The sequence below is a fragment of the Schistocerca piceifrons genome, chromosome 7, assembly GCF_021461385.2.
Source record: "Schistocerca piceifrons isolate TAMUIC-IGC-003096 chromosome 7, iqSchPice1.1, whole genome shotgun sequence".
NCBI classification, from domain to species: domain Eukaryota; kingdom Metazoa; phylum Arthropoda; class Insecta; order Orthoptera; family Acrididae; genus Schistocerca; species Schistocerca piceifrons.
This window is the reverse complement of record NC_060144.1, coordinates 497,094,308-497,116,397: the sequence shown is the minus strand read 5'-3', so window position 1 is coordinate 497,116,397 and position 22,090 is coordinate 497,094,308. Positions and strand designations below refer to the sequence as shown.

The following is a 22,090-nucleotide window of genomic DNA, read 5'->3' as shown; positions in this document are numbered from 1 at the left end:
GGCAGATCCTTGCAATGGAGGAGATGACTTCGGCTCAGCTACATATGTCTGGCAAAAGACGACAGAGTCCTTTTGAGAGGCAGACTCATCAAGGCCATCGTGTAGTGGAAAGGTTGGGATGGAGGTTGGGGAAAGGGCATCCCAATCCGCATTAGCAAAGGCCCATCTGGGATGGGAGGGCTTCCAGGCAAGGGATGGTGGAGAGAAGATAGGACGATCCAAAAATGATCGCTGTTGCACAAATCACCATGAACTCCCCACTGAACAGAGGGGAGGAATCAAGGGCTACAGACAGAGAGATCAATGGCCAAGAAACTGCTGTGTGCTGCACTAAAGTGTGTGCGGGGGCTCCAGTGTTGAGAAGGCAGAGATTACAACCTGTCAGCAGGTCTTCAAGAATCCTTTCCTGATCAGTGGCTACAGTACCACCCCACAGAGGGTTATGGGTGTTAAAATTCTCAAAGAGAAGGAAGGGGAAGGGATCTGTTGAAGGAGTGCAGGACGTGTATGAGGCAGTCTAAATGGATCCGAATGGCAGCCCCTCCCAGTGCAGTGTGAAAAGGAACTGAGGAACTAACAGTGGCCATGCAAACCAATGTAGACACCACCAGAGGCTCACAAAAGACTAACAAGATTCTGGAAACTGAAAGAGGTGAATGAATATCCACAAAACAAGATTCCTGAAATGTAGCACAAGCAACAAAGTTGAGAAAAAGAGGAGACAGAAATTCTGGAAGATGATGATTATAATCATTACGATTCCACTGAAAGAGAGTATTACAAGAGGCCGGATGGACACTGAGCAGGCCAGAATTGGTCATTATGCCGAGTCAGTGTCCATCAGCTGTAAGGACAGAGGGGCATCCACGGTTTTGTAGCAGATGATTTCGCTGCCGGAGGCAAAGATTTGGTGTCTTGTTGCACAGCTGGAGGAGAATGCAATTGGGAAGCTACCATCATACCAGGCGATTTGACAACTGCAGTAGTGAATTGGAGGTTGCAAGACTGTGTGGCCATGTCTTCTGTGGAGCAAGGCGTAGCAAGGATGGTACTGGAAGTGCCAGATGCTAAAATTCCGCGGTTCCGATTAGCCAACAAATGTAAGGTTCTTTCTCCTTCATTTGGATAGCCTGCTCTTCAAGATACACAGGATATTCACGGAAGGACGTGGCACGGTCATCATTACAATTGGTATTACAGGGATAAGGAGACTGGTAATTGCCCTTGTGAGCATCCCAACCACAAGTAACACATTTGGCCGTGTTTTGACAGGACATGCGAGTGCGGTTGTAACGTTGACACTGGTAGTAACATCATAGACTGCTTTGAACTTCGATGGAAGCTCTACTTGATCAAATGTGAGAGGAAGAGTGCATGTGGGCACTGGAACTGCATCAACACCTTTCTGCATAATAAATGGATTAATTATAGCAGAGTACTGACCCACTTTGGTACATGTTTTCATAAGGAACTGAGATGCAGCTGGGAGAGTCTTTGGATCTATAGCCTCATTCTGTTTATGATTGGTAGACACAGCCGGCCGGAGTGGCCAAGCGGTTCTAGGCGCTACAGTCTGGAGCTGCGCGACCGCTACGGTCGCAGGTTCGAATCCTGCCTCGGGCAGGTTAGTTAGATTTAAGTAGTTCTAAGTTCTAGGGGACTAATGACCTAAGAAGTTAAGTCCCATAGTGCTCAGAGCCATTTGAACCATTTGGTAGACACAGACTGAGATGGTGATTGGCTCATTGCAAAAAAATCCCCCATGATTGTCAGTGTCTCCGATGGTGTGCTCCTTCGAACTGGGAGCCTCCCTCAGAGGAGGGCGCACCAGGCTTAGGTGATTGTTCACACCTCCTGAACTCCTGATAGAGGGACCAACTAAAAACTGGGAAGGTAATAGCTCGTGCAATCTCCCCTCCCTGGGCCCGGGCTATACCAGAGGGTAAGTGCGAACCTTGTCTGGCAACCAAGTGCTGGGAATAACACATCACTTAGTCACCTGTTAAGCAACAAATGTATAAGCTGGCTTCCAGGAGTGCACGTGGAGGAAGAAAAAACAGAGAAAAATCAAACGCCGGAGTGTAGGAAAGGGAGAAGACGTGGAATGAATAAAGAAAGAAAAAATAGGTGAGAGACTGTTCCCATGCTGGGCTACTGACACTGCAAAATTCAAGACATGTTCCCCAATGGAGGGGGAACAGGAGGATAGATATGCAGCACAGAAAGGAAAGATGTGCTGCAAAGGCTGTGGCCTCATGGTAGCCAAGCACAAACTCACCAAAGAGTGGTGAGCCCCCCCTCCTGGGAGGCACTCAGGAATCGTGCAACCTTTGTGCAGTGCTGTGGCTTTCCCCATTCATCCAGTGGCGGGCGAGGGGGCGGGGTGAGGCCCTTACACGTTATGCGGGAATAACCAGGCTCTGAATTCTTCTTACACAATCCCAGATAGATACCCAATACCCGACATTCAGCATTATGCCAACACAGTAGCCAGTTAATCAGTTTTCAGTGTTCTCGACTGGCAGAAGGCACTCTTATGAACTCCTATGGCCCCAGAGGGCACATCTAAAACAGCTATTATTAAGCAATTTGAGCTGTAGCAATTTCTTTTCATGGCATTTGAGCTGAAGAATGCTGCCCGGACATTGTAATGTTTCACTGACAGAATTCCCTGTTAAGTTTCCTATCTGCTTTCCCTATTTGGAGACGCCCTCATATTCTCATCTTCTTCTGAAGTGAAGTTCACTTCCAGCAAATCTTCAAGGCTTTGGAGCAATTCAGAATAGTTTTCAATGAAGAAAAGTGCCAACTACACAGACAACACCTAATGTTTCTAGGTCACTTGGTGACATGGGCAGATATCAGACCAACACAACAAGACACAGACCTTATCGAGCAGGTACCCAGACTGACAACTTTCCACGACTGTCATTTTTGGGCATGACAGACTTCTAATGTCACCACAGAACACAAGCAGTCACAATCCAAGCACCATTAACAAATGTTTTAACTGGGAAGAGTGCTCGTGGTAAGTAAGCACTGCAGTGGACCAATCGGATGCAACACTCATTTGATAAAATAAAGGACTGCCTTTACTAAGCTGTAATCTTGGCACACCCCATATGTTTGGCACCTTTTTGTCTATTACACAAGATGCAAAAAAATTGCCATTGGTGTGGTTTTACAGCAGAGGATAGCCAGTCAGCAACAACTACTCCGGTTCTTCTCACAGAAACTCAGCACTGCAATGCAAATGGTCTGCCTATGACGGGGAATTGTTGGCGCTCTATGAAGCAGTCAAATGTTTTTGCAACAACATGGGAGGAGACCCCTCTCAATTTTCAGGGTTCATCGGCCTCTTGTGCACCCAATCCTTGACCCAGAAAGAGATTGTACCCCTAATCACTCCCGCCACCACAACTATATCGGACGATTCACAACCCTCTTCCTGACACTTAGATCTACACTTGATGTTAACAAATTTCCCTTCTTCAGAAATGCTTTTCTTGCCATTGCCAGTCTACAGTTTATATCCTCCCTACTTCGGCCATCATCAGTTCCAAACAGAAAAACTCATTTACTACTGTGTCACATTTCCTAATCTAATTCCCTTAGCATCACCCAATTTAATTGAACTACATTTCATTATCCTCATACTGCTTTTGTTGATGTTCATCTTATATCCTCCTTTCAAGGTGCTGTTCATTCCGTTGAACTGCTCTTCCAACTTCTTTGCTGTCTCTGACAGAATTAAAATGTCAATAAAACCTGGTGGCAACATTGTTGTTTATGTTACATTTTAGAGTCATCAGTTGCCTTCTAACATGAGTCCAGAATGAAATTTTCACTCTGTAGGGGAGTGTCTACCAATATGAAACTTTCTGGCAGATTAAAACTGTGTACCAGACTGAGGCTCAAACTCGGGGCCTTTGGGGGCAAGTGCTCTACTGACTGAGCTACCCAAGCTCCTCCATATACATGCTCAGTGAATTATGCAGTAAAGTACTCCAATTTTGCACTTCTACATGTGAGTGTTGCCTGGGTACCTATTCATCAGGACTTCCTACAAATGTAGGCGATGTTGCTATCACATTTGCCAATGTAATGTTTCATATTGTAAATATTTTACCAAGCTTAAACTAAATATTTTACGATATTAGGTTAAGGTGACTTGTCCTATTTACAAGTACCAAATAAAAAATAAATCTATCTAACTAGCTATTTAGCTTATAATGATCACAGCTGTTATGTGTAAATTCAAGCTTTGAAGAAAACCTAACCTACAGTTGCAGTGACACATCCTTGTACCATGCACTGTCAACATCCAAGGTACAATAAAATGGTTTATATTCTTTCTAATTCAATCTCTTTTAATCCAAAATATATTAAAATATTTAATGTAAAGTCTGTAATAATTGTTTTCATTGTTATCTTAGATGCCAGAAATTAAGGAGAGAACCATTTGACCCATAGTTTCAAAAGAAAATTTAAGAGAAGCTTCGTTATTGGTTGATATAAATGGGATGTCTATCAGGGCAGCGGCTAAAAAGTGTGCAGTGTGTTTAGAACAGCCCTTTAAATTCTTATAAATGCATCCTGGAAGAGTGGGGATTATTTTTTTTTTTTTTTTTTTTTTTTTTTTTTTTTTTTTTTTTTTTTTTTTTTAAGTTTCATTCATCAGGATTTTACTACAGAAGAAGAGTCTCTAAGGTATCTCATGAGCATCAGTTTAATGCATGTCAGTCTTTCAAAAGAAGCTGTTATGAAGGTAACCTGTCAATACATGAAGTTCAAAACAAAGCAGTATTAAGATTCATGGTACATCAAATGTCCAGTTGGAGAATAAAACCTAGGCAATTTTCTGGAGCATAATCTAGAGTTATCATTACGAACATCATCTCCAAGTAGTATCGCATGAGCATCTGGATTTAATAAGACTAGGCCTATCATAAAGCTGATCTAAAAAATGCTTGCCTTCTGTATAAAATATGCAATACATCTTTAATGAATTTATGATTATAATGTAGACAAGATTGGGATTTCATATGCAAACAAGTCTCCCATGGTTATTGTTCCTAAACAGTGAAGCATCCACAAAAACAGGGTTTAATATCACAATTGTCACACATATTAATGTAATTAGAAACACTGTACCCCATGCATTTCTATTTCCACAAGTGAATTTCAAAGGTCATGTGTTGCATAGACCTCCTCACAAGAGTTATGCGTTGGTATGGGTATCAATAGGAGTGATGTTTTTGGTGTTCTTGCACCACTTCATAAAATATGTAAAACAAGGAAAAAAACTGTTTTGATCGTGGATAATCATGTGACCTATTCAAGATTGAAACCATTAACTATGATCGGGTTACTGAATCACAAACTCCAGCATCTAGATAGAGTTGTGTTTAGCCCATTAAAGAAATACTAGGACAGAACCTGTAAAATATGGTTACTAATCAGCCAGGAAAACATCTGACAACTTTCAGTTCAGCTTAAATAACTGGGAAGGCCTATACTTTGGCTCTTACTCCCTCACATGTAATTTCTTTTTTTCACTTTACCATCAGGAATATGAACCATCAACTCTAACATATTTTCTGATGGTGAATATTTAGTGTACTCTATCACTGACAGAACCAATCCTGGACTAGCTGCTGAATTACGAGTCCAGTGAAGGGCCACTTTCAACTCCAATTCATCTGGAGATCCCAGCCATCACCACGCCGAAATCTCTGGAAGAAATAATGCTGTTTCTGAAAGATGTGCATAAGAAAGTTATGAACAGTGGCAAAAAACTGAACAAGTGCAAAATTCCAATTAAATCCCAGAAAAAGAAGTGATAGAATTAGAGGCAGAGAACGATCTAGGAAAGCGTACAGAGATAAAAGGAAAGGATGAAGATACATGTCAAGAAAACTCACTCTCATGATGTAGGTAAACAGCAAAAAAATACCAGAACGATACACAGCAAGACATCGTATTAGTGAAGTAGTATCAGTACTAAATGATAGTATTCAGACAAATTTGTTAGAAGACCGAAGAGGACTTCATTGTTTGTGTGGTCTCAAGAAAACAATGAATTTGAGGTACAAAAAGAAGAAACTGTAGTTTTTATCACCAATGTGTGGAAAACAGGGTTAATTGTCTTTCCCTATATGCTTTTATGGGTTTAGTGTTTGATGAAATCAAAATGTCAAGAAGTTGAAATCTGACGGAAAGATTTAAGATTTTTACAAATTGTTAATAATTTTTTAAGAACAGGTGGGCCTCCAAAGCTTCGGTTTCGAAGGGTTATACGAGATATATTTAACAGTTACATTATTAAACAAATAGTTTCTTGCCTTCCACTGTTTATATGTTACTTAAGCCTTGTTTGTCATCTCTTGGAGTTTGACCACGAGTATAAGGTACGGCCCAAGGTACAAGGTAATCCACAGCGAAACAAATACAATTGTACCAATACCTTGATTCACATGACCTTTTGTTCAACTGGTAATAAAGGCAGAAAATATGGATGTATATTTTTCAAAAGAGCAACATGGTATTAGAATAACATGAAATCTAGGGTACTGCTCCAGATTTTAAAATATCTTTGTTATTTGGGAAATTATGTATCTCGAAAGGAAAGTATCCGAAGAACAAAAATTCCCCCAACTTGATTTATAAATCATCTCTTTACATGATGTAGGCTACTTTGGTTACTGGATTACCAAATTAATAATTCAAGCTGCAATTCTCATGGAGTAGGAATGTTAATGGCCAAGGCGAAGAGAGAGAACAGGAGAGAGTTAAAAACTTATCGACATTCGAGCTACTGAAAGTGTTGTATATAATACAGAAATCGTAAAATTATAGGCTGTATATTGACACACTGTACCGATCGTAGCATTCTTAACAGAGCAAAAAAAAATTATAATTTTGTGTAGCAACATACATCATGTTCAGTATATATGGGTGGAAAAAAAAAGGCTGAATTTAAACTGACAAACGCAATGATAATGGTATAGAACTATTACCACAAAAGAGTGAAACATTTACTATTCAGTATGTAAGTCGAAGTAATGTGGCATTATATTCCTGACCTGTTCGCTATATCACACCACTGACATGGGAGCCCAATACACTTACAGGGTCTAGTGTAGCAGGGGATACAACCCGTCGGCTTTGGACAATGACGTCACAATTCGCCAGATAGCAGTTTACCATTTTCGCTTTTGCTGTTATGTTTCAGTTTCGTTTTTTTACTAACTGCTTAATAAAGTGGATCTGTTTATTCTATCTCGTGAGATTTTTTTTTTAAAAAAGCCAAAAAACACTTATCAGCCACTGAAGGGAGCTACAACACTAAGAAGAATCGCTTCTCGATTGGCGACTTGTGACGTCAATGTCCAAAGCCGACGGGTTGTATCCCCTGCTACACTAGTCCCCACTTACACTTTATTGGGCAGTTAACTAAACAGTAGGTGATAGTAATTATATGATGGAAATAATGTAACAACCCTGGCAACTGCACATTAACCTTCACCTCCCTCCAACATACAGTAAAATATCACACATTTGGCATGGCACTTTCAGTTCCTACAGCAAGAACTCACTCCTGATAATAAACACCTTCTAAATCCAAGGTTTTTATTGGCATTGTACGCAGTTCTACTGCTACCTGACTTCTTGGAGCGTCAAATCTATTTCTTCTTTGATAGGCGATAAATCCTACAAAATAGCATCCACAGCACAAGGAATAACACCTTAGTTTGCTATAACAACACACTTAAAAAGTATAAATTACTGAAAACACTTACAACGACAAAGTCTGCAACATGTTCGACCGTAACATGCATTATACAACCGTACTGAACCACATACGTTAGTACATTAATTGCTTTCACAGTACTCTGTTTCAAATAATTGACAAATGCCATGAACTGTCAATAAAACTATCCTAAATTCAATTTTAAATCTGCGGTCATAACACCTTTCCAAAGATGTTAGCATCGCGTATACGGTGCTTTTAAATTCGCCGATGTTGTTTATATACACATGTGACAGAAGTATCTTCTAGTGGAGTGCTTTGTCGAGTTCATTTACTCTCTGGTAAAGATTTGCAAGTCGCGTGAAACTGGAATGAGCGAGTGTGTTGTGGAATTTTCAGTGGAATTCGATGCTGTTTACTAAGGCAATGATTATCTGTGAAACGTGAGCTTAGCAACGCTTATTATTCCATAAGCGATGGAGGTTGTGAATCAGTGCAAATGAATAAAATTTGGAAAGAATATTTCGAGTGGACGTTAAGATGACAGCTGTAAATATAATCTAGAATCATCTACTTGGAGGAATTCGTTGGCTGGTTGAAGCTGGTAAGAGTTCTTTCTGGCGTACTAATGTTTACATGTTCAGTGAACTTATTCATGTTTTCTAAGCGACAGTATTATTTTCGATAAATAAAAGCCATTCGTGCCCGTCTGCTGTACGATGTGTCACTGTTAACATTTTCCTGTAGATTTAAGTGTTCTGCCGGATAGAGTTAAAGGTATTGGTTAAAAGAGTAACAGGATAAGTTTAATGAAAGGAATGACATTTTGTAAATTCTATCTTGGATACGAGGTCTGTCATTGTTTTATTGGAAAATGTGTGTGTGGTGGTGTTAGGTTTCTATATTTTTTGTTGTTTTTATTACGGTTCCTTTGATCTCAATTTATGCTTTCAGCGACAAAGGTATCGACAGAAATAATCGCAGTCGCAACATTCTTTTTAATTTTTTTAGGCTGTTTCATGGAAGCTATTAGTCCATAACTCTTGGATTTAACTTGTCAATTAATAAACAGTGCGCTATTACAATGGCATTCACGTTGATTTATCGCCAAGTTCTGCTACTGGTGAAATTATTTCCATCAGAAGTAGTGTGTAGTAGGGAACTTCATTGCCTCAACTAATGATAAGTTTATGATACAATGCCCAGTGACACGTTCGCTTCCACACGTGCGAACAGTATAGGCCTATGTACCGTATTCATCGTAAGGGTGAAGCTCAGACTTGTAGCCGTCTATGCTTACAAATTTGTTTTTGACTGGGTTCCGCCTTGAGCACACACACTTTTTTCTTCTTTTAACCCATGAAGGTAGGAGAAAAGATTGTTTACCCAAGCCGGAACCTAGTCATAAGCAAACATTGTATGTGCCGTTATTACATTAACAACAAACAACATTTATTATATTTATACACAGTAGTATTAGAAATATTGTCGTCGCCCTCAGTTTGACCTTCACAACAACGTTGCCCTTATCAGTGCTCCAATTATTTGGAATGTACACAGTAAATAAAAAATAGGTTCAACGTAGTATTTCCAACTTTTTAACTACACACCTGTAATTTGATATCGGCTAGATACTGGAAGTACGTTTGACTGTATTATATATTCATGTAAGATCGAAAGACGATATCATAAAAAAAAGAGCTCAGACCGTGCTTTTAGGATTATCACAGTAGCACCATGAGAATGTACATTGGCTTATAGTTACACAAGTCACGTGTTTTAAGTATTTGCACTGATGCTGCAGGCTACTTGCACAGCAGGTGACATGCGCCAAAATAAAAGCCTCTTGCGCCAAACCGAATAGATCTCCTCTGTAAGAGAGTTAAGTGACTATCACGGTCAGCATTCGCCCGTTGTATGGCTCTCTGCTCAAGTATTCCTGTCCAAAAACTAATACTTTAGTGCAGCAAATGCCTTAAATACATCCGCTTATGGTGGTGTCATTCGCTAAACAGATATCAGTGTAAAATCAATTAATAGCGTGAGAATTCATGACTGATTAAAACTGTGTGCCACCCCGAGACCGTGCCGTCGAGCAATGCTCTTTACAGACTGAGTAGTAACGGTACAATTCGTGGATTTATGTGAAATTTGGACTACAGGAGTAAAGCACTGGTGGGAAAGTTGCGTCTTGAGTCCTGCCTTGTTAGCTCAAGCGTTAAGCACATTCCCATTCTACTAAAGAGCAGGGTTCCGCCGGCCTTGGTGGTCGAGCGGTTCTAGGCTCTTCAGTCCGGAACCGCGCGACTGCTACGGTCGCAGGTTCGAATCCTATCTCGGGCATGGATGTGTGTGATGTCCTTAGGTTAGTTAGGTTTAAGCAGTTTTACGTTCTAGGGGACTGATGACCTCCGATGTTAAGTCCCATAGTGCTCATAACCATTTGAACCATTTTGAGCAGGGTTCCGCGTTAGTGCGTCTGCCCGGCGTAACGTTCTAATGTGCTAGGAAGTATCGCAGCGGACATTCTGCTGCAGAGAGATTCATGCTGGAATTAGTACCTTCGCCATCAGTGGTTGTGTTGCATTGGTCGTGGCCAGTTTTTGTTGAACCTTCCAAAGTGGCGACATAAGAATAAATTTATCCGTCTTTAGATCGACTGTTCAGAGTAAACTTAACATTATTTTGCTGTTTGCTTGCCCACAGTGTGAGCTGTATTTGTCCTAAACTGATCTTCTCAGAACCTACGGGAACGATAGTAAGTGCTGAAGCAATTTCCTAAATTCTTCACGTAATACTAGTTCGCTGGTTAATCGGCGCCTGTCTTCGAATGTCTGACTATTATGCATTTTCGTGACGCCATCTCGAAACCTGTGACCATAGGAGTGTTTTTGTAAAAAGTCTACTATGTAGATGGACTACATTTTGCCGGTGGCCTTCCATTAACTAGAAGTCTGTTACTTACATTTCACACAATTGAGCGTGTGTAATCATTTTATTTCAAACTTACTCCCCTCGCCCTCTCATTTACTCCAAATTATTACGCCCTTGTATTTGTAAGAGTTGGTAGATTATAGTTGTGACTCGTTGTAGTCACAGGATGCTACGTTTTGTGACGTGCATGATTTTCCATTATCATTTGTGAAAAATCTACGCTTAGAATTGTCTGCATGTTCAGTATTATACAGCATAAGCAGCAAGAGTTCCTATATTCACGCCTGAAATTACTTCCACATCTGTTAATCATTCACCATCCAAGATGCCGCGCGGGGTAGCCGCGCCGTCTCAGGCGTTCTGTCACGGTCCGCGCGGCTCTTCCGTCGGAGGTTCGAATCCTCCCTCGTGCGTGTGTGTGTGTGTGTGTGTGTGTGTGTGTGTGTGTCGTCAGCGTAAGTTAGATTAAGTAGTGTGTTAGCTTAGGGACCGATGACCTCAGCAGCCAGCCGTTGTGGCCGAGCAGTTCTAGGCGCTTCAGTGTGGAACCGCGCGACCGCTACGGTCGCAGGTTCGAATCCTGCCTCGAGCATGGATGTGTGTGATGTCATTAGGTTAGGTTTAAGTAGTTCTAAGTTCTAGGGGATTCATGACCTCAGATGTTAAGTCCCATAGTGCTCAGAGCCATTTGAACCATTTTCGAGCCGATGACCTCAGCAGTTTGCTTCCATATGACCTTATCACAAATTTCCAACCATCCAAGATGACAAGCTGCATCTCACCTATCAACGAATTCTCCAAGTAGTCACAAATTTTGTTTGGTGTGCCGTACGACCGTAGTTTTATAATAAGCATTATTGCGGTACTGACCCAGTTGCTGTTTGAAAGTCAAGAAATACAGCATTTACCTGATTGCCGGTCCATGACTTTCAGGATGCCCTGTGAGAAAAAAGCAATTCGGATTTCCCATATTTTCGGAATCCATGATGGTTGGCTGGAGGAAGTCGTTTAGTTCGAGATAGCTCATTATGTTCGAGCAAAGAGTATTTTCTAAGGTTCTACAAGAGATGAACGTCAACGAAACTGGGCGATAATTTTGTTCTGCCCTTCTTGTAGACGAATGTGAACTGTGCTTTCTTCTAACCACTGCGCAGTTTGTTTATGTTCAACGGATCTTCTATATAATCTTTAAGAAAAAGAAAAGACACACACCACAAAGAAATTACCTGAATGTGACGGAAATCGGTAGATGTGAGATGTACATGTACAGGTAAACAAATGATTATAGTTTTAGAAAAAAATTAATGATTTATTTAAGAGAGAGTGTTCCACAGATTGAGCAACTCAGTAGTGCGTTGGTCCACTTCGGCTTGGCGTTTATCGACAGAGTTATTGGATGCCCTCCAGAGGGATATCGTGCCAGGTTCAGTCCAGTTGGCGCGTTAGATCGTAAAAATCCCGAGCCACTTGGAGGGTCCTGCCCATAATGCTCCAAATGTTTCAAATTTGGGAAAGATCTGGGAATGGTGCTGGTCAAGTTAGGGTTTGCCAAGCACGAAGATAAGCAGTAGAAACTCTCGCCGTGTGCATGTGGGATTATCTTGCTGAAATGTAAGCCCAGGATGGTTTGGCATGAAGGGCAACAAAACGGGGCGTAGAATATCGTTGACGTACCGCTGAGCTGTAAGGGTGCTGCCGATGACAACCAGAGAGTCCTACTATGAAAATAAATGACACTACAGACCGCCAATCCTGTTTGTCAAACCGTAAGCGGGCGACCATCAGGTTGGAATCCCACCGCTGTTCGAGGCGTATCTTCGGCCTGAGATCTCATTGAGTGGAGTAAATTGTCTTTAGAGATGAGTCCCACTTCGAACTGAAGCCCGATGGTCAGTGAAGACCTGTCTGGAGGCAAAGCCGTACAGTGGTGGGACGATCTAATACAGCAGTTGGACAGAATTTGGCATGATATTTTTCAAGAGGACATCCAAGAACTCTCAGTCAATGCTAAGCCGATTAACTGAGTGCATAAAGCCCAGAAGTGGACCAGCATCTTATTGACTTGCTCTATTTGTGAAGCTCCTTTCCTTGAATAAATCATCCATTTTTTCGGAAATTGTAATCATTTGTTTTTCTGTGCATGTGCATTATATCTACCGATTTCCATCCCATTCGGATAATTCCTTCGTGGTGCGTCGTTTTTTTCTTGTTTATCTTAGATTGTGTTATTAAGAGAGGGCTAACTCAATCGCAGATTCGATGTAGAATCTGGCACTGAGTCTGTCAGGTCCTTTTTAACATTTCAGCTGTTTCTCAACGCCAATAACACTAATACCTATTTCATTCATCTTTTCAGTGTTGTGAGAAATACACTGGGACAATATTTCTGTATCTTTCCATGCAAAGGAACATTTGAAAACTGGGTTCAGTATTTTTGATCTAACTCCATTGTCACTTTCACTGTGAGTTCAAAAGACACCGTTTCATCATTGATGTGCTCAATGTGATGTACGCGTGTACACAGCAACTATACTTGTGCACCTATCACACAATGGATGGTTATTTTTTCCCGATCTTCAGAAGGTTTATAGTACCACTTTGAAGCATAATAGCCTCGAACGAGCCAGTGCTTGGTAACGACATTGGACATCGTAAATCTTAATGCAGTCCTTCCTCTTCTAATTTGATTTCAGATTTCGAACCGGTCATACTCTCAAGGATTGGTGTCAACAAAAAAGAGAAAAAAAGAAAGAAAGGTAAAGAAAAGTGTTCCTTAAGGCATTCGTGGGGAAGATAAATGTTCAGAGTTCTTTTAACAACCGCACACCATTTGCATCTCACAATTAAGACCAGTGGAGCATTAAATACGAGCCACGCTAAGAAAATGTGGGACAGTTTCCTCTGTTAGAGATCCAGAAGGCATCAGAAAATGCGATTAGCCAAGACTTCATAGCGAACAGTCCGTCGTTCGCAATGGAGATATGTCTGCAGTACCTCTGGGAAATGAAGTACACCATTACTCTTCGCGATATATGGGTTGACGACTGCTACGGTCGCAGGTTCGAATCCTGCCTCGGGCATGGATGTGTGTGATGTCCTTAGGTTAGTTAGGTTTAAGTAGTTCTAAGTTCTAGGGGACTGATGACCACAGCTGTTAAGTCCCATAGTGCTCAGAGCCATTTATATGGGTTGAAAATGACGAATCAGATATCGTTTGTAACTAGCGAATAATGGTGATAGTGGTGGTGATATTATTATTATTATTATTATTATTATTATTATTATTATTATTATTATTATTTCGTGCGCTCCACGGCCTAGATGACGTTTTTCAATTGGACGCCACTTCAGAGACTTGGGAGTCCCTAACCCACCACAGTAATCGTACCAGGGAAAGGGGGACTTACGGTTTAACACTTCCATGGTTAAAATTTATTTTGCATATATCTGAAAAATACAAGGTCGAAAATTGACTTCCTTTGCGATAAAAAACTTTAGCTGACCAATTAAGAAATACGGCAAAATGGGACAAGTGTGTCCCCGAAAGCAGCTAGATCCACGTTAAATGTTTAATTCTAGAATGATTTTATTAGCATGTCAGTAATGGGAAAAGCGTAACAAATCAGTACCAAAACACATCTATTCTCCCGGTAATGAAAAGGACAAAATATTGCACACAAATTTTCGACATTGCGTTTGAAGATGGCTTTGACGTACGACACACACACACACACCAATGTTTTCAACATTCTGTGAAGTTTTATGGGGCATATACGTCCCACTAATAAAAATTGATGTGCAAGCCATCAAAATTACCGAGGTGGGTAATAATGTTTCAAATCAATGTCTGTGATGTATAGGAAAATACACTTAGTCACTTCAGACATTCTTGGAATGGAGACGTTAGCGATGGTGATTTGATCTGATTTTCGTGAAACAGGCGCACAGTGCCACCTGTAAACACACGCCGTCCCATTTGATCACTCACAGTCTTCTATATATCTAGCCCGTGGTCCGTAATATTTTTCTCTAAATTCCAAAGCAAATCGGTTCATGCTAGTATTAGACAGATAAGAGATATATAGACATCGCAACGCACAAAACTGCGTATTACTGTAGTGGGGCAAACCTGTCCCATCAACCACGAAAGGGCTAACATAGAATTCAAACCACGTGTAATTCCCGGCGAATTTTCAAATCATTGAGAGGAGGTCACACCGTTAGAATATTTTAACAAAATGAAGCGAGTATTGCAAATGACCAACAACGTATTACTAGCAGATAGGATGGCAGCTTACTAAACTTAGATGAAATTTAGTTTTCTTAAATAGACGAAAAATGAGCCAACATCGCTTGCCGACGAACTACGTGATGGAGCAATAGGAACTGAATAACTCTCAACCATTAAGTATCTAAGAGAATCTGACCGGAACCTATCAAAGGTGACGTGACATCAGTCTTCCAGTGGGAATAACAGGCGGCGGAGATTTGTCGGAAGAACACTGAGGAAGTGTAATTCATAAACGGAGGAGGAAACCTTCAGAACCCTTGTACAATCAACTTTACAGGTCTGTTTGTCGTTGTGGGACCCTCAAACAGCTAAATTAACGGAACAGGTAGAAATTCAGCAAACAGCTGCAGGTTTCTTCACGAGTTGGTTGTATCAGCGCAAAATTGTCACAGAGACAGTAGAGGAAATGCGTTCTGTTTCAGAAAGAGCCGTACTCTGAAAATTCCACGCTCCAGTAAGAGTCAAGAATGACCGCGAGGGTATAAATGAGAAATTCTGGGTTATGCAGAGGCAAACCGATAGTCCTAGTTCCCGATCATCATCCGCAAATTTAACAGGAAGGAAGAAACGTTAGTAGGAACACTGTGTTCCTCCTTGCTCCTCTCCACCCCGCCCCACCCACCAAACTGTGACATATGTAGTGGAGATAGATGTGAACTACCGTAATGTTATGCTGTTTCCTGAAGTTTAACCGTTAACGTCTTTCCACGTCTGTCGCTCCAAGTTCTGTGTTCGCAGAGGAACTTACACGAGATTATCTGGCTCATGTGATATAATACTAAAGAAAGCCAAGGAGAAATTTAGAAAAGGAATGAAAGTTCAGGGAGAAGAAAAAAAACTTTGAAGCTTGCCGATGACATTGTCAGAGCCGACAAAGGACATGGAAGAGCATTTCAGCGGACAGGATAGGGTCTTGAAAAGATAAGATAAATGTCAACGAAAGCAAAGCCAGGGCAATGGAATGTAGTCCAATTAAATCAGGCTATACTGAGGGAATTAGATCAGGAAATGAATGAGAAACTAAATGTAGTCGAAGAGTTTTGGCATTTGCCCGCAAAATAACCGAAGATACAGAGGATATAAAATTCATATTTGCTACAGTAAGAAAAGCACTTATAAAAAAAAATTATGAACGTCGAATATAATTGCCGTATTGTAGGACCTGCAGCCTAATATATGTCGCAGTATGACATTTTAATGAATAGTTATTTCCAGTTAACTATTTATTAAAATAAATTTAAGTGTTAGGAAGTCCTCCTGAAGGTATTTGTCTGGAGTGGAACCTTGTACGGAAGTGAAATGTGGGCGATCAGCATTTCAGACGAGAAGAGAGTTGAAACTTTTGAAATGTAGCGCTATAGAAGACTGCTGAAGATGAGGTGGATAGATCGCACAACTAATGAGGTGGTACTGAATCGAATTGGTGAGAAAAGTAAGTTATGGTACAACTTGACTACAACAAGCGATCCATTGATAGGGCATGTTCTGAGGCATCGAGTAATTGTCGATGTGGTAATGGCAGCAGGAATTGTCGATGTGGTAATGGCAGCAAATGAGGGAGTGGATTGGGGGCGATTGTAGGGGGAGACCAAGGAAAGAATATAGCAAATTATTGTAGTGTGCTGTAGTTATTCGGAGATGGAGGCTTTCACAGCATGCATTGTAGCGTGGGGAGCTGCATCAAACCAATCTTCGGATTGAAGGCCACACCACCACCACCACACGCCATTCATTAGTTTATCGAATATTTCAGTATTTTACCTTCCAGAGAAATGTAAAGACTGGCCTTGTGGTGTGCGGTGTGCTATCTGTGCTCATTTAAGGCCTCCTCCATATCACCTCAACTGCTTATCGCTCTGGTTCGACGTCCGCTTGCCATGCTGGCCCAGTTTCAAAGCACGTCATACCCATCTTCCCAAAGTTGAATTATAGCTGCATTTACCATGTATGTGATCTTTCACATAGTATTTAAACGTGAACTTTTTATTATCATTAAACAGTCACTTACATGGTGAAACAGCAGTCATTTGAGGGGCAGACAGTGTATATGTTAAGATGATACAAAGCTTGCCGATTGCTCATCTACCAGAAAGTTAGTGTCAGTACTTCATTTGACGTTTACATAAGTATTAGAGTCCATAATAATAATAAAAAATCGATGCCGCAATCTGACATAGTTGCGACCCTCCTGCATTCGTCGTGACAAAAAGGAAATATGTGTTTATAGCCGTAAAAAATACACATAGTGAGGTTAGTACAGGTTCAGACAGCGAAATAATTTGGGTGAAAATAAGGTTTAAAGGTGGATCAAACGTAGTCATTCTGTGCTTCTATAGAACCCCCTGCCTCTGGAGCAGTATGGGCGAAATATTTGCGAGGAATATTTCGTATAAATTTCCTGGTCATGTTATAGTATAGTAACCTACAAGTGTGCATTCAAGTTAATTAAGGCGGCTAGTGAGGACAGAGAATAATGTAAATTGCTTAAATGCCTTATCTGAAAATAACCTTGAGTAGCTAATGAGAGAACCTACTAGTAAAGACACAAAAAAAAATATCCGAACGAAACCAAAATTAATGTAAGGAGAGCCATCTCAATGCCCCCTCTATTGTTCTGTAGAGGGATCAATACGAAATTCTCCTTGCCATGCACTCTATTGGAGTTAATGCTTCGCTGGGTTACAGTTATCTTCTTTGGTTCAAAAATTTTTAGTCGGACTAGTGCTTATTGATCGTGACAGTTAAAAACGTTCGTTCAATTGTTACCTATTCACAGCTGAAAGGCAAACATTTTCACCGTTCAAGAGTCAGCGGTAGAACCTTATCTGTCCTCATTTTCCATCAACCAGTTTATTTCCAACAGCCTTTAGTCACTTCTGGTTGTTCAGTGATTCCGTGTTTTCAAGAAGTTATATACTTCCAACATGTAAACTTCCATGGCAAGACTTTGGTCATTCAGTGAACTATTTAATTCGAGCAGTTACTTTACCCTTCCAGAATAAATATTTGAATGTTCATCGATCGGGACTACGTCAAAATTGTTATGTGTTCCCTTTCTTTATCAGTAATTCACATCTATTACCACTTCCGCTATCCAGATAAAGTGCAAGAAACAAAAACATCATCCTCCATAAACAAACAAAGTAAATTCTTCCTTGTGGCCAACTTCTTAGCTTCCCTTGATAATAGCCGGCTACGAATTGTCCGCTTTGCTGCGTTTCTCCAGTATCTGAACAGGCACCAGTTCCCTTTGCTCTTACTACCCACAACGCAAAACACATACATACTTAAAACTTTATCGCTAAGAAAATATAAATTAATACTTTCCTGTATGTCAAAACTTCATATAGTGCGATAACATTATACTCGTGACTGTCACCATTCCTGGCAACCATAACATTCTACTTTGACCCATCACACCATGCATACTTCACAGAAATCGTAAGAAGTTTTAATCTTGTGTTAAATGAATAAACAGATCGAAGACATATGTCCAGGCACTCTGTGACCTTAATGGTATCGAAACGGAGGGTGACACAGAGGAAGCTGAAAGATTTTACCACCTTTCCCAAAACTGTTTCATTGAGAAAGATTGTGCTGTAATTTCTCCTTTAAATCGTCTCACTAATGCCCGAATGACAGATACAGAAATAAATGACAGTGGAATAGAAAAGCAACTGAAATAGTACAACAGAGAAAAGGCTACTGGAGCAGAAGGGGTAGCAATACGAGTCTACATAGAGAATGTGAAAGAACTAACACCTTTTATAGCAGCAGTTTGTTCCTGGTGAAGAAGTGCTGGTCATTGCAGTTGACGAGGGCTGCTGAACAGACACAGAACAACACGGTCCAGTCCTATTAATGTCAGGACGGTGGTTGCCAGAAGACCATGCAGATGGATTATACAAAGGGAAAATTGGTTGCAGTACACTCGACAGGTTATTTGTGAACAAAAGGATTGTGCACAGGAGACAGTGACCCATTCACTTGAGATCCAATGGGCTGCCACAGAGTCCTTGGTGGAATGATGACTGTCTATTGGCAATCAGGGCCGGACGAGCAGCTCTGTGGACCTTCAAACACTGTCCAACTACAGGTAACTTTCACGCCTTCAGATCTGCGAGAGCACTTGTGAGGCAAGTGATAAAAGATCAGAAGAGCTCCTGGAAGGAATCCACGACTTCCATTAATCGGTCTACTTCCACTGCACAGTTTGGTACTCAGTCCGACGGATTTTCGGCAAGTGCAGCACAATCCCTTTACACCCTTGTCAAGTAATGGGAACTTAATGGACATGACAGAAGACGTGGCTTAGGTTTTAACTGAACACTTCTTTACTGTAACTTTGTCATCCAGACAAGCTCCTGATTTCAGGTGTTCCGTAGGTCTGTGGAGATGAGGAAGCTCAATTTCTTCTCGCATAATGAGGAAGTCTACAACATTCCATTCTCGATGTGGGAATTGGAATCATCTTTGTCTGCAGCCAGAGACACTGCTCCAGGACCTGGAGATCCATTATTCTATGCTTCGTCATCTGTGCCCTGAAGCTAAAGGACAGCTCCTCTCTTGATTCAGTCAGATCGGGTGTGATGGACAGTACACCACGACTTGGAAGGAGGCAGTATTAATTCCAGTCTGGAAACCGGGCAAAGACCTTAGCACACTTAACAGTTACCATAGTGTAGCCCTTACCAATTGTATGGGTAAGACTCTTAAATGTATGGTCAACCACCACCTTGTCTGGCTGTTCGAATTCCGAGGTCACCTGAGCCGCTCCCAGTGCAGTTTAAGACGCTATGTTTCTACGCTTGACAACTTAATTCTGTTGGCGACAGCGATACAGGAGTCCTTCTTATGCCGGAACCATTTGGTTTATGTGTTTTTGACCTATAAAAAGCATATGACACTATTGTAAGTTCAACATCCTTCACCAACTTCATGAATGGGGATTATGTGGATGCCTGCCACTTCTTATCCAATCTTTCCTCGAGGACCGGCGTTTTCGATATCGCATTAGCAATGCTTTGCCTGAGTGCTATGGTCAAGAGAATGGGGTCCTCAAGGCTGTGTCCTCAGTGTCACATTGCCATCACTATCAGTGGTATTTCCTATGCAGTCAGGAGCCCTGTCAAATGCTCGTTGTTTGTGGATGACTTTGCAATCTTCTTCTCTCCTCTGATCTTTACAACAACAAGGCAGCTACAGCTGACCATTAGGAGGCTGGAAACTTGGTCCAAGACAACTGGTTTTCGGTTCCCACCAGGGAAGAGTACGTGTCGATTTTAACCGTGCTTGCCAAAGTTTTAACCAACCAGGGCTCACAGTGGGGGACAATATTTTCCATTTGCAAGAAACTGTGTACTTTTTCGGTTTATTATTTGACTCGAAATTAACTTGGCTCCCACACCTGAAATCTGAGGACAGAGGGCTTCCAGTCATTGAATATTTTGAAATGCCTTAGTGGAAAAACATGGGGAGCTGACAGGTCCCGGCTCCTGCAGTTTTATAGGGGATTTGTTCACTCACATTGAGAGTATGGCAGCGTGGTCTATGGATCAGCCCATACTTCCTACCTCAAGAAGTTAGATGCTGTCCACCATGAGGTTATCTGGATATCGACTGGACCCTTTCGGACCAACCCAGTTTCAAGTCTGTGTGCAGAGGCTGGTGAACCACCACTCTGGATTTTGTGACGTATTCTTTTGGCTCGACAGGTGCTGAAATCTTGGCATCACCTCAGTCATTAGCATTTATTTCAGTGTTCCAACCCACTTTTGAACTTCTGTTCAGGAATCGGCCTCATGTGATCAAGCCATTTGGGATACGTGCTACAGGCTGTCTCAAGGATCTAGATCTGACGCATCAAAATACACAGCCAGGGATGGAATGCATTGCCAACTTTGTGCCTTCAGGGGCCCAAAGCGATTTTAACCTTGACACAGTACAAGAAAACTTGTACTCCAAATTATTTTTCTGTAAGTTTGGTTTTGTCCATTTTAAGTATATACCACAGTTTTATCGTTGTTTATAGAGGTGGATCTCAGCAAGAGAATGTCCTCAGTTGTTCTGCTGTTTTCCCTGATAGGGTTTTTAAAGTGCATCTTCTGGAGCAATTTACAAATTATGATGCAGAATTAGATGGCATTCTGATGGCACTGGAGAGGGTTCACAGACATCAATGTACAGGTTTTTTTGTCTGTTCTGATTCACTTAGTGCACTTCAAGCACTTCACCAAATTATCCAGTAGATCAGCTGATTCAGCTCATCCATGACTCCTTACAGCAGCTCTAACACCATGGCAAGGAGGTGATCTTTTGGTGGGTACCTGGCCACATCGGGATACAGGGAAATGATTTGGCCGCCAAAGCCGCCAAGGAAGCATGTCAGGATGGTGCTGTCCTTCAATGCCCCATCCTGTTTCAAGCCATCATCTCATTTTCTGACAGACGCATCATGCATCAGTGGGAGACTGAATGGTCGCAGGTGCCAGAAAACAAACTGCGGTTGATCAAATTGACGACAAAGGCATCGTGGACTTCATGTTGGCCTCACCACTGGAAGGAGGTTCTGCTTACCAGACTGCACATTAGTGGTGGGCAGGAAATCGCGTATCTGTTAGAAATCGCAGTGACTGAGAAGTCACAGATATCACAGTAGCAACTTTACAGAATCTAACTGCGATTTCAGTCACAGTTAGCAGTCGCAAGTAGTATTTCACATTCAAAGACGTGGGCCATCTATTGGTCGAATTTAGCACTGCTTTCTGCGATTTCAGTGACAAGTCGTAACTAAGAGTCGCAAGTAGCAACTAAAAAGCGCGGTTAACAGTGGCATCTGTTGGCCGAAGTTCGTACTACGTCCATCTCTGCGGTACGCTATGGAGTCTAACTGCGATTTCCGTGACAAGTCGCAACTAAGAGTCGCAAGTAGCAACTAGAAAGCGCGGTTAACAGTGCCATCTGTGGGTCAAAGTTCGTACTACGCCCATCTCTGCGGTACGCTATGGAGTCTAACTGCGATTTCCGTGACAAGTCGCAACTAAGAGTCGCAAGTAGCAACTAAAAAGCGCAGTTAGCACTGCCATCTGTTGAGCAAAGTTCATACTACGCTA

The 22,090-nt window shown here is 41.5% G+C and overlaps 2 protein-coding genes across 4 annotated transcripts in view; one reads left to right on the top strand and one right to left on the bottom strand.

Moving 5' to 3' along the window:
- Positions 1-7,993, bottom strand: part of LOC124804659 (mitochondrial inner membrane protease subunit 1-like) — a 74,288-nt gene extending 66,295 nt beyond the window's left edge. For all 3 annotated transcript variants that reach the window (XM_047264891.1, XM_047264890.1, XM_047264889.1), the window contains exon 1: positions 7,803-7,993. In XM_047264891.1, the coding sequence (XP_047120847.1) occupies positions 7,803-7,922 (120 nt within the window). In that variant the 5' untranslated portion in view covers positions 7,923-7,993. The remainder of the gene's footprint in view (positions 1-7,802) is intronic.
- A 102-nt stretch (positions 7,994-8,095) lies between these two features.
- The window catches only part of LOC124804658 (zinc transporter 1), a 289,336-nt gene continuing 275,341 nt past the window's right edge, over positions 8,096-22,090 (top strand). The window contains 1 exon segment of the mRNA XM_047264883.1: positions 8,096-8,357. The gene's annotated coding sequence lies outside the window, so the exon portion shown is untranslated.